Source organism: Nyctereutes procyonoides, unplaced genomic scaffold, assembly GCF_905146905.1.
Source record: "Nyctereutes procyonoides isolate TBG_1078 unplaced genomic scaffold, NYPRO_anot_genome, whole genome shotgun sequence".
Classification (NCBI taxonomy): Eukaryota; Metazoa; Chordata; class Mammalia; order Carnivora; family Canidae; genus Nyctereutes; species Nyctereutes procyonoides.
In genome coordinates this window covers 42,165,751-42,178,133 of record NW_026575140.1, presented here as the reverse complement: position 1 = coordinate 42,178,133, position 12,383 = coordinate 42,165,751, and the positions used below count along the sequence as shown (strand labels likewise).

Genomic DNA, 12,383 nt, shown 5'->3' with positions numbered 1-12,383 from the left:
ATTATCCAACTTGTGGCCCTTTTGTGTCTGATTCCTTTCACTTAGCATAGTATTTTCAAGGACCATCCATGTTGTAGCCTATATCAGTATTTTATTTTATTTCTTTTCTTTTCTTTTTTTTTAAAGATTTTATTTATTCGTGAGATACAGAGAGAGAGAGAGAGAGAGACGCAGAGACACAGGCAGAGGGAGAAGTAGGCTCCATGCAGGGAGCCCAACACGGGACTTGATCCCAGGACTCCGGGGTCACGTCCTGGGCCGAAGGCAGTGCTAAACTGCTGAGCCACCTGGGCTGCCCTTTATTTCTTTTTATTGCTAAATAATATGTTCCATTGTATGGATAAATTACAGTTTATCCATTCATCAGTTGACGAGCATTTGGGGTTTCCATTTTTTGGCTGTTATGAATAATACTGTTATAAATATTCACGTGCAGGTTAAGTATATACATAGCCTTCATTTCTCTCAGGTATATACCTAGGAATTGAATTGTTGGGTCACATGATAACTTTATGCTTAACATTCTGAGGATCTGCCAGACTGGTTTCCAAAAATGGCTATACCATTTTATATTCCCACCAACAGTTTATGATGGATTCCAATTTCTCTACATCCTCATCAACACTTATTAATATATGCCCTTTTGATTCTAATCATCTTAGAGGATGTGAAGTGGTATTTTATTGTGGTTTTGATTTGCATTTCTCTGATGTCCAATGATGTTGAATGTCTTTTCATATGGATATTGGTCATTTGCATAGTTTCTTTGGAGAAATGTCTATTGAAACTGTTCATTTTATTTATTTACTTACTTACTTACTTACTTACTTACTGGGGAAGGGCAGAGGGAGAGGGAAAGAGAGAATCTTAAGCAAGCTCCATGCCCAGTGGAGAGCTTGACTCAGGGCTCCATCTCACAATCCTGACCTGAGATCATGACCTGAGTGGAAATCAAGAGTTGGGTACTTAACCAACTGAGCCACCCAGGTGCCCCTAAACTGTCCATTTTAAAATTGAATTATTTCTCATTTTATTTTTATTTATTTTTTTTATTTGTTTATGATAGTTACAGAGAGAGAGGCAGAGACACAGGCAGAGGGAGAAGCAGGCTCCATGCACCGGGAGCCCGACATGGGATTCGATCCCGGGTCTCCAGGATCGCGCCCTGGGCCAAAGGCAGGCGCCAAACCGCTGCGCCACCCAGGGATCCCCTCATTTTATTTTTGACTTATAAGAGTTATTGATATATTCTAGATATAAATTTCTTGTCAGATAAATGATTTGCAAAATTTTTCTCCCATTCTTTGCCTTGCCTTTTCACTTTCTTGTTTGGATCTGTGATGTATAAAAGTTTTTTGCTTTTTTTTTAAAGATTTTATTCATTTATTCATGAGAGTCACAGAGAAAGAGGCAGAGACAGGCAGAGGGAGAAGCAGGCTGCATGCAGGGAGCCCGACGCAGGACTTGATCCAGGGTCTCCAGAATCAGGCCCTGGGCTGAAGGCGGTGCTAAACCACTGAGCCACCTGGGTGTCCCTGATGTATAAAAGTTTTTAATTTTAGTTATGTCCGATTTAATTTTTGTTGCTGTTTTTATTATATTTTTAATCTTTTTTTTAAAAAATGTCTGGGACACCTGGGTGGCTCAGCAGTTGAATGTCTGCCTTTGGCTGGGGGCGTGATCCCAGAGTCCCTGGATCAAGTCCCACACTGGACTCCCTTCAGGGGAAGAAAAGAAATTTTCTTTTCTTTTCTTTTCTTTCTTTCTTTCTTTCTTTCTTTCTTTCTTTCTTTCTTTCTTTCTTTCTTTCTTTCTTTTTGTTAGATTTACTTATTTATTCATGAAAGACACAGAGAGAGAGAGAGGCAGAGACATAGGCAGAGGGAGAACCAGGCTCTTTGCAGGAACCCGATGTGGGACTCGATCCCATTCCCAGGATCACGACCTGAGCCGAAGGCAGCCACCCAACCGCTGATCCACTCAGGCATCCTAAAGATGGAAATTCTCTATCTGTATATTGTCCAACATTGTAGCCTCTAACCATATGCAACTAGGGAATATTTGAACTATGCCTAATACAACTGAAAAATGAATTTTAAATGTTAATTTAAATTTAAATGGTCACATGTGGCAAGTGGTTACTCTCACGGACAGTAGAAGTCTAGATTCATTATTATATCAGAATCTGCAATTCTCAAATTTTTGGGGATCCCTGGGTGGTGCAGTGGTTTGGCGCCTGCCTTTGGCCCAGGGCGGGATCCTGGAGACCCGGGATCGAATCCCACATCAGGCTCCTGGTGCATGGAGCCTGCTTCTCCCTCTGCCTGTGTCTCTGCCTCTCTCTCTCTGTGTGTGACTATCATAAATAAATAAAAATTAAAAAAAAAAACAAAATAAAAAAATCAAATTTTTGTAAGAGAACTTTCCGTCACCAAATATGACTGACTACCTTGAAACACAACTAATTCAGGAAGACATGTTATGGGTTCATTTGTCAGATGGACACTGTGTCTGCATTATAGGTCATTTCATTGGAATAACCTGGTCTTCTGGCCCTTTCCAGCTCTGTAAAGCAGCAGAACCATTAGGGCCAAATACATTTTATTCTTGTAGGATTGTTAGTTTCTCCATCACTTTCAGGGGTTTGTAGTAGATGCTACGGATGCTTTGTCTTCTTCCCACAGCTCATCTCTGACCAGCTGCAGCTGTGGTATAGTTATGTACAGGATGGCTTCCCACTGGAAGCCAATAATCTCTCTCAGCTTTTTGCAGCATGGAGTGGGAATAGTTAATGTCTTCAGGGTCAACCTTCAACAAAGGGATTTAGAAGTATACATTTAGTTAGCTAAACAAATACTCAACTTCAGAGGGACAGTTCTGAAGTGGATATTCAACAGTTTTTCAGAGAGTCACAGGCGGATTGAGCCTCATTGCCCACAATAACACAACACATACTGGCTTTCCCTCCTCTGTTCCATTCTCTCTAGTCCCTCATTCCAGCCTCTTAGGATCACTTCCTTAATAGACTACCTGCTTCCAAGTCCTTGTCTGAAGCTCTGTTTTTTGGGTAAATGTAAATTAAGGCAGGATCTCAGGAATACTGTAGTCCAAAGCATTTATTCACCCAGGAACATTTATCGAGTAATTATAATAGATCATGCTGTGTACTATATGCTGAAAATACAATGGTGAATAAGAGATCAAGTCTGATGGGGGACATAGATTAATAGGCAATAACTGAATAGTGTAGTAAGCATTGTAACTGGGTAAACATGGGTGCTATTAGTTGTGAAGTGTGGCCAGGTAAAGGATCCCTGAATTGTCCCTTTAGTTAGTTCTTTTTTTTTTTTTTAAGATTTTATTTATTTATTCATGAAAGACACAGAGAGAGAGAGGCAGAGACTTAGGCAGAGGGAGAAGCAAGTTCCCGCAGGGAGCTGGAATGTGGGACTGACTCCATCCTGGGACTCCAGGATCACGCCCTGAGCCAAAGCTTAACTGCTGAGCCACCCAGGTGTCTGCTTTTGCTAGGTATTAAGAGAGAGTGAGTGACACAGGACAAAGCCAACAGAAGCATCCTTAGCTTGGACTTTGTACCCAATTCCTAGGCTTCAGTTTGGGATTGAGGTAAACCCAGTCCTCCTTTCCTCCAGGCCACACTCATTTGGCCTTCTAATAGCCTCTAAGAGGGGGTCCTATGTTAATCTCTCTGCATGAATACAGTGGTGCTTCAAAAAAATCCAAATCGTAGAAAGGGAACCACTCCCCAAAAGTCCCCAAGGAGAATATATTCTGTCTGCAAAGCCAGAACTTTATCCCTTATGACACAAAAACTTTGCCTTTTGTAGTGTGGCCTTAAAAATCTTGACCTTGCCACAACCATAATCCTTCTTAGTCCTTTATTAAAGGGGGAAACTTGAACTTGGTATCCGTTAGAATGTGAAACTAATATAATCCTCCCATTTTACTTTTTCCCTGCCATGTTCCTAAATCTTCTGATTGAAGGACTTTAGAACACTGTGTATACTTTTTTTTTTTTTTTTTTGGAACACTGTGTATACGTAATAAGATAATTGCCCTGAGGTGTTCACTACTTTTAGGCTACTCTGCCACATTAGTCCTAGCCCTTGGTAGGTAGTTTCTTTGCAAGTGTCTTCCCATTAGTGGGGAATTTCAGTTTGTTCTGGATCCCAGTAAATTGCAGGGTCATTGTCCAGTTTTTACCACCATGTAAAATGAACACTTTGGTTATAATCTAGTCTTCACCTGATGCTGAGAATTGATGCTATCTAAAATTTATATGAATTTTCCCAAATTTTTCCTGTTTTAGCACTTAAACATACTGTTTACTCACTTATCTTTTCAGTCAGACTCTGAAACAGTGTCTTATTTTTTTATTTTATCTTAAAGACTTTATATATTCATGAGAGACAGAGAGAGAGCCAGAGACACAGGCAGAAGGAGAAGCAGGCTCCATGCAGGGAGCCCGATGTGGGACTCGATCCTGGGTCTCCAGGATCAGGCCCTGGGCTGAAGGCGGCACTAAACCACTGAGCCACCTGGGCTGCCCTGAAACAAGTGTCTTATTTATCATTGTCTCTCTGGGGCCTTGTGGTATCAGTTGACTAAATGAAGGCTTGTATTAAGACTCACTTGCTAACGACAGAACACCCAACTCAGATTAGTTCATGAAAAAACAAAAACCAAGCCAAACCAAACCAAACCCCAGCACGTTATTAGTTCATGTAACTGCAAAGTCCAAGGCTCAAGTTATGTTATAAGGAGCTCTTTTTTAAAGATTAAAAAAAAAGATTTTATTTATTCATAAGAGATACAGGGAGAGAGAGAGAGAGAGGCAGAGATACCGGGCAAAGGGAGAAGCCGGCTCCATGCAGGGAGCCCAACGTGGGACTCGATTCCAGGTCTCCAGGATCACACCCTGGGCCAAAGGCAGCACTAAACCGCTGGGCCACCCGGGGCTGCCCTCTTTATCCATTTTTCCTTTTTTCTCAGCTATGTTTGGCTTTCCTCTCAGGCAGGTCTTTAGATCGAGGTCCCTGGTACAGCAAATACAATTTTTTAGTTCTGATTTGGCCCATTTGTCTTGGTTTGATTCATGTGCCTATCCTAAACCAGTCACCAAAGCCAGGGGAATATGCTGCTCTGCTTGGCCAGACTTAGGCCTATGTTCATCCTTGAAACTGGAGGTGAGGGAATGAGCTCCATGTAAGTATGGTGGATTGAGACTGGTATGGGTGTGTGTACGTTCAGGGATAATATGGTGAGCATGGATACTGGTGAGCCAAAGCAATTCCATGGTCACTCCCTTTGTTGAACTCCATGCATTTCCCTGAATTTGGACCCTTGTGGGACATGGATATATACACACACTGGACTTGTCTGTGACTGCCAGCTCTTCCCCAGAGGTGGGGGCCATCACTCTAGCTTGGAGTATTTCCCAGACTCTGTCTACCCTGCTTACAGCTTGGTCCTGCTTGTCCTCTTCCTGCTCTAAATGTTCCCAGCAAGCTGCACAGTGCATGCAATGTCCTTTCAGACACTTTGGCAACTAGTGAGTCATGTATACAAAGAACCATTCAAAAGCAGAATGTGGTCAGTTCTCTAAGAGAGTAGTGAAAAGATGTTTGGAGAGCAGAGATAAAGAAAGGCATACAACATCTGGTGGGGAGCATGAGAGCAGACAAATGCTTCAGGGACTATCAAGCACCCAAGACAAGTTTAAGTTGAATAATGATAATAACAGTGATAACAATAACAGCAGCTAGTAGTACATATAGTGTTTACCATATGCCAGGCCCTGTTCTAAGAATTTTATATGAATTAACCCAATGAATCTGCACAATAATCTTTCAAGTAGGTACAAGTATTCCCCTCATTTTATTTATTTATTTATTTATTTATTTATTTATTTATTTATTTATTTATTTATTTATGATAGTCACACACACACAGAGAGAGAGAGAGAGGCAGAGACACAGGCAGAGGGAGAAGCAGGCTCCATGCACCGGGAGCCCGACGTGGGATTCGATCCCAGGTCTCCAGGATCGCGCCCTGGGCCAAAGGCAGGCGCCAAACTGCTGCGCCACCCAGGGATGCCCTCCCCTCATTTTTTTTTTTTTTTTTTTTTAAGGCAACAGACTCTTTATTTTTAATGTGGTTTAAAATACATCAAAATCATGTCCCTGGCTGTTGTGAATACCAAAAGGAGACAAAAAAGGCTATCAGCACAGCTTTAAAACCAATCCAGGTGGCCAGGTAGGGCCATATGGGAAGCAGTGACAGGGACAGAAGGCGCACCCCTCCCCCAGGCAGGTGCCTGGCTGTCCCCGGGGTGACCACCTCTGTGCTAAGGTGGGAGGGCTGGAGCAGCAGCTGGACAATCAGCTCAGCAGGCTTTGGCCCTCCCCCACAGCCACCAGGGCAGTTCCACTGGCCTCTTGGTCAGCCCTCAGGAGGGCCGCTGTGATGGGAGTGGAGGAGTGAAAGCAAACCAACCATCTTTACGGACAACATTCTCTTACAGAAAGTGCCTGAGCTCAGCCCATGGTCCAAAAACCTCATGGAAAACAAAAAGTGCTGCCGATACCTCTCTAGAATCTGGTGTACAAGGCTCTCAGCTGGACAAGGTCTGGAATACAAATTACTCTCAGCAGGGCCAGGGCTCTCGGCTGTGAGCCTCACCGGCAATGGTCCCCTGGAGGAAAAGCTAGCAATCTAAGAATCCAACACAGCTCTTGGTCCTAAAACTGAGGTCACGTGCATGGGACCTGCCCTGGTGAGGAAGGCACTGGCCTTCAGATAGGCCACCTCTCCTGCACCTGGCCCAGGCTCCTGCCTGGTGAGGGCGGCACCCAGGTACCTGGGTTGACTTTGGAAAGCAGAACAAGCAGAGCAGCTGTAGTGATTAGTGTGATTTGGTCAACGGAAAGAAGAGGGAGAATGGGATCCTCCTATAGCCTGGCCTGGATGCCTAGACTCAGCTGGAGCTGAGAGCAAAGGTTCTAGTCACCCAGGGCCTGGATTTTGGACCTGGGAAGACTGGCTGGGGCCACCCTGCTCACTGTAGCCCCACAATCCCACAATGGCTGGACTGGGTCTCTGAGGGCAGCTGGGCTGCATAGCCACGATCCCCCACACTGGGGGGGACAGCCTTCCCCTTCAATCCCCTTGGGCTCTACGAGGTAGCTGAAGCAAATGAGGCAATCACATGGGCTACTGCAGGCCTCTTGCTCTTTACTTGGGGCAGGCAGAAGCTTCTGGCTCTTCCCTGCACTTCCAGAGCCCAGCAAACCCTGTATGGGGTTGGCAGTTCTCGTGTCTCAGCCGGATACAGGGATTGGAGGTGGGGGACAGCCGCATCAGGAAAGGAACAGACCGACCCAGGGACCATTCCAGATACAGGCATCTCAGAGGGAAAGATCTTAGGAAACACGTCTCCACGGGAGAGCAGTAGCTCAGCCAGCGATGGCAAACAGGTCTCAACACTTCTACTGGCTGCTGGGGGAATCCTTACAGATAGAAATGTATGAGGCCTTGCACATATGCCATATGTAAGTAAAACTGACCCACAAAATCCAAAACTGCCAAGTGTCAGATGTCAGCCAGGTTAAAGCACCCTGGGCCTCAGCACTGGACTGCCTAGCGGTGGGAGCCTTGCATGGGCCAGGCCTGGCTGGGCTGCTTGCTCCCTTCCCAGCACGCCCCCTGTGCCAGGTTTCCTAGGCGGTGGTGGAGGTGGGCTCCTGGGGCCCTGCTTGGCCAGGTGCTTCTGTGCTTGGTGCTCCAGGGCAGTAAGGAGCTTCTGTGACCCTTGGGGAGCCAGGTGACTGGGCCCCAGGACCCTCACAACCCTGCTCCTTGGAGGCAGCTGCAGCCTCTGGTCTTCGCTCAGGGCCACCATCAGTGATGGAGCCCTGGCCACCAGCACTCAGGTCCTGCACCCTTTTGTTCAGGTCATTGCTTTCTGTCTGCAGTGCCCGGCACAGCTTCTCTAGCCGCTGGATTTTTACCTGTAGGCCCTCTAGCTCTTTGTCCCGGAGTGTTTTCTCCTCAGCCATCTCAAGCAGGGCCTTGTTGCTGCTCTCCCAACGGGACCGGTACATGGTGGTTTCTTTCTCTAGCTTCTTGATCTTCTTAGTCATCTTTTCCATCTCCTGTTTGAATGTGGTGAACACCTCACTGCTTTTGGAAAGAGTGTTCTGGAATTCCTCAAACTTCTCTGTGTATAGGGCAAGCTGCTGCTTCAGGTGGGTCTCCTGCTGCTTCATCAGCTCACACATCCTCTGGGACTCCACTGCCTCTTTGAGGAGAAAGTCCTTTTCTCGTTGGTGCCTCTCCTCTGCCTCCTTCAGCATCTCCTGGGCCTGCTGGAGTTTGGCGTCCACCAGCTGCTGCTGCAGGTCCTTGTGTTTGAAGACCTTGTCGATATGCTCCTCCCGCAGCTCGTACTGCTCGATCAGCTTCTTGAGCCTCTCAGCCAACTCCATGTTCTCCTGGCGCAGCTTGGAGTTGCGCTCGTTGTGCTGCTCCATCTGCAGCTGAATGTCATTCAGCGTCACCTGGAAGTGGGAGGTCACCTCCTTGCGCTTCTCCTCTTCCTCCCGGGCCCGCTGCACGCCTTCTTCCTTGAGGGAGCGGTTGTGGCGTTGGAGCTCCCGGCACAGGCTTTCTAGCTTACTGCGGGCCAGGACAGCCTTGCTGTGCTCCCCACGCAGGTGGTCCTTCTCCTGCACCAGCTGGCTCTGCTTCTTCTGCAGCAGCTTCATCTGCTTCTGGGAGTTCCGATGCTCCTCCAGCAGTTCAGCATACTTCTTGCACAGAGCTGCCAGCTTCTCCTCTGGGGTGCTCAGGGTGTTCAATGTCTGCATCAGCAACGTGATCTCCTTCCCCAGACCCTTGGCTTTCTTCTTCTCCTGTGGCCTTCGGTGATCTCGGTCTCCAACCTCATCACTGGTCCGGATCTCATCTGTGCCCGGCTCCCCCTTGGAGGTCTCCTTCTCACCATTGACTACTGGGGTCTCTGGCTCAGGCTCCCCATTCCTTGAAGCATAGGTCCGGGACTTGTCTGCATCTTCGGGTTCAGCAGGCTCACCCTGTGCCCCATCCTCACCTGGGCCCCCCTGATTGTTGTCCACACAGTATGTACTCAGGATGTCTTCCAACTGGCGGCTCAGCTCCTCAGAGACATCACGGAGGGCCCCGGACTGAGCAGTTTTGGCTTGTGCTCCCTCAGTCTTCCCTGGAGCCTGGCTGGAGGAACCTTCAGCTTCTGTCGGAGGAGCCGGCTGGCTGGGGCGCCCCTGGGTTCCCTCTGGTCCTACTTCCACTTGCCCCGGGTTGTTTTTTGGGTTGGAAGTGTTGCCCGACTGCTTGGCAGCCCCGTTCTTTTTGTCTTGGTTCTTCATTGTGGTTTGCAATGCTAGGCTGGAAACAGATCCTCACTGCCGACCTCCTGACGGCTTCGCCCGCTCTCCTCCCCTCATTTTAGAGTCAAGGTGAAGTAACTTGTCCAAGGTCACATACTAAGAAAGTGATAGAATATGATGGAGTTCCTATCAAGGACAAGATACAGTGTTGGATTTGACTTGTAATTCTTTGAATAGCTGTTTCATCTTTCCCAGTGGACTCAAACTTCCTGATAGCAGGACTGAGTCTAGTTCAAAGTTCAGCTTTGTGTTCTCTAGAATATCTAGGTGGGCTATACATTTAAGTGGAAGTTACACAAAAATCCTCTTTGAATGGATTATCTTTACTGGAATGTGCATTGTCATACAAAATACAGCCTTCCATAGTGTTTAGAAAACTAGACAGGAAGTTATGGATCTGACTAATTGAGGCTTTCACCCCTGACTCAGTGCGTGACTGAGCAAATGGCTCTATGCTACAGATTTTCCAACTGTAAAAGAGAGGAAAACAAGAATCCAGCGTACCTCACAATGACACAGAGAGAACATAATAAAAAAATACACATAAATGCTTGCAATACTTGAGTAAAGGGACTACAAGAAACTGAGATGTTTTTTCTAGTTTCACCATAACATCAGTAATCATCAAATAGGCATTAGGACTCAAACATTCTAGACTCTTTGGCATTACAACAGAATGAGAAGACATGATTTTTGCTAGTCCCTGATTTATAAGATTTAACAGGCAAGATCATACAAATCCCCACCATTTGCTTCAACGTGGATGGAACTGGAGGGTATTATGCTGAGTAAAGTAAGTCAGTTGGAGAAGGACAAACATTATATGGTCTCATTCACTTGGGGAATATAAAAAACAGTCAAAGGGAATAAATGGGAAAGGAGAGAAAACGAGTGGGAAATATCAGAGAGGGAGACAGAACATGAGAGACTCCTAACTCTGAGAAATGAACAAGGGGTAGTGGAATGGGAAGTGGGGGTGGGGGTGGGGTGACTGGGTGATGAGCACTGGGTGTTATGGTATATGCTGGCAAATCGAACTCCAATTAAAAAAAAAACTGTCAAGATCATGAAGCAAAGCAAGCAAAGAGTAAAAACTGTCACTGACCAATTGAAACTAAAGACATGATTACTAAATGTTATGTGCGATCCTCAAATGGAAAATATTGAAAAACTGGTAAAATCTCAATAAGGTCTCAAATTTGGTTAGTAGTAAAGTAAAAAAAAAAAAAACAACAGGCAAGATCATTTTGAGTGGTAAAGGTATAGACTATTCAATAGACTGTCAGAATGGTAAAGCACATTGGAACTCATCTAGTCCAACACTCACAAATGGAAAATGAGGTCCCAAGGTGGGGTGGGGGGGGGTAGGGATAGTCTCAGGAAGAGTGTTGTCAACGGAGAAACTCTTCTCTTAAAGGATTGGGCTCTGGGTTTGAAGTTCAGTTGAAGAGGTTAACATCTGCGTGACCTGGGGCCGGGCGCTTAGCTTTTCTGAACCAATCTCCTAGTCTCTAAAATGAGGATAATAAGAACTCACTTCAAAGAGTTGTGGCGATTAAGATCACGCGCGTAAAACTTTAATCTGTGCCTGGCTAAGCCCCACAAGCCAACTATTATCCCTGTTGCCTCTTTAGGAGAAAGGTCTTTTTTTTTTTTTAGGTCCTTTTCTACAAGAAAACCCGTCCTTTCTGTGGTCAGACCCCATCCACAAGGTCAGAGCAGAACAGAAAGTGCTTTCAAAAAGGGCCGGGAGGTGGGCGCTGCGGGAACCAGAACCCGGCCCTCCCGCGCGGCGAGCACAACCCCGCTCGGCAAAGCCCATCTTCCATTTCCTCCCCTTCCTTTTCGGGAAAGCCAAGCTCGCCGCTCCCGCCTCCTCCCCGGTCTCCCCACGCGTTCTGCAACCTTATTTTTCTGCCTCGCCAAGTCGCCGGCCCCTCTGTGCCTGCGTGTCCCTCCCCGCGGCGGCGAGGCGGCCAGGAGCGGGGCGCCGCTCCCCTCCACGCCGGGTTCTTCCCCCGGGCTCCAGGCGGCCGCAGCTGCGCTCCGAGGCCCGGGAATCCCGCGGGGCTTGGCGCGCTGGCGCGGGGGGCGGGGAGGGCGGGGAGGGCGGGGAGGAGCGGTTTCTCGCTGCGCGCCTCTCAGGAGCATTACGGCAGGGCTCGTTCCCGGCTCCGGCCGCCAGCCCCAGCCTCCCGGGTCCGGAGCTGGGACTGGCGGAGGCCGCGAGGGAGGGAGCGCGAGCGAGGAGGCACGCGCCCGCCCGTCCGCGCCCAGACCGCCGCCGCCGCCGCCGCCGCAGCCATGGCCGAGCGCCGCGCCTTTGCCCAGAAGATCAGCAGGTAAATGTCGGGCGCCGGGGGCGTCGCCGGCGTCGTCGCCGCCGCCGCCGCCGCCGCGGGAGGAAGAGCCGGGAGCCCCCCGGAGCCGGGCCTCGGAGGCGGGTGGGTGTGGCGACGCGGGCGCGGGGATCCGGCGGCCTGGTGCGCGGCCGGGCGGAGGGGGCCGCCGAGGCCTCGCGTCGCCCTGCAGCCCCGGCCCCCGGGCTCGCCAGCGCGCCCGCCCCCGCCGCCCCCGCCGCCCCCGCCGGCTCCCGGCTCCCCGGCCCCCCGGGCCTGGAGTGCGGCCGCCGCTCCTCGCAGGCCGGCTGGGGGAGCCCGTCGGGCCGCCGCTCGGCGCTCCCCGCTCCCCGCTCCCCGAATTCTTTGTGTCCCCACCCCCGGGCCGGCCTGGGGCCGCCGCGGCGTGTCGCGCCCTCGCTCTCCCCGCCCACCCCGCTGGCCCCCTAGCGGGCGGAGGCGCGGGGGTCCGCCCTCTTTTCCTCCCCAACAAAAGGTTGGGCGCGCGCGGCGGGCTCCTGGCCGGTGGCAGGCCCCCCCCCCCCCGCGTCCTCACGCCTCCCACCCCTTCCCGGGAGATCTCCCCCGAATCCTCGGT

At 49.1% G+C, this 12,383-nt stretch overlaps 2 protein-coding genes across 4 annotated transcripts in view; one reads left to right on the top strand and one right to left on the bottom strand.

Moving 5' to 3' along the window:
- Window positions 1-6,129: 6,129 nt before the first annotated feature.
- LOC129496566 (alpha-taxilin-like) lies at window positions 6,130-9,485 on the bottom strand. Its single transcript, XM_055304644.1, has one exon. It carries the CDS (start codon window positions 9,423-9,425, stop codon window positions 7,740-7,742), a length of 1,686 nt encoding a protein of 561 aa, XP_055160619.1. The 5' UTR covers window positions 9,426-9,485; the 3' UTR covers window positions 6,130-7,739.
- A 2,128-nt stretch (window positions 9,486-11,613) lies between these two features.
- The window catches only part of DOCK7 (dedicator of cytokinesis 7), a 223,800-nt gene continuing 223,030 nt past the window's right edge, over window positions 11,614-12,383 (top strand). For 2 of the 3 annotated variants that reach the window (XM_055304932.1, XM_055304934.1), the window contains exon 1: window positions 11,614-11,788. In XM_055304932.1, the coding sequence (XP_055160907.1) occupies window positions 11,751-11,788 (38 nt within the window). In that variant the 5' untranslated portion in view covers window positions 11,614-11,750. The remainder of the gene's footprint in view (window positions 11,789-12,383) is intronic. The other variant, XM_055304933.1, reaches the window with a different exon arrangement.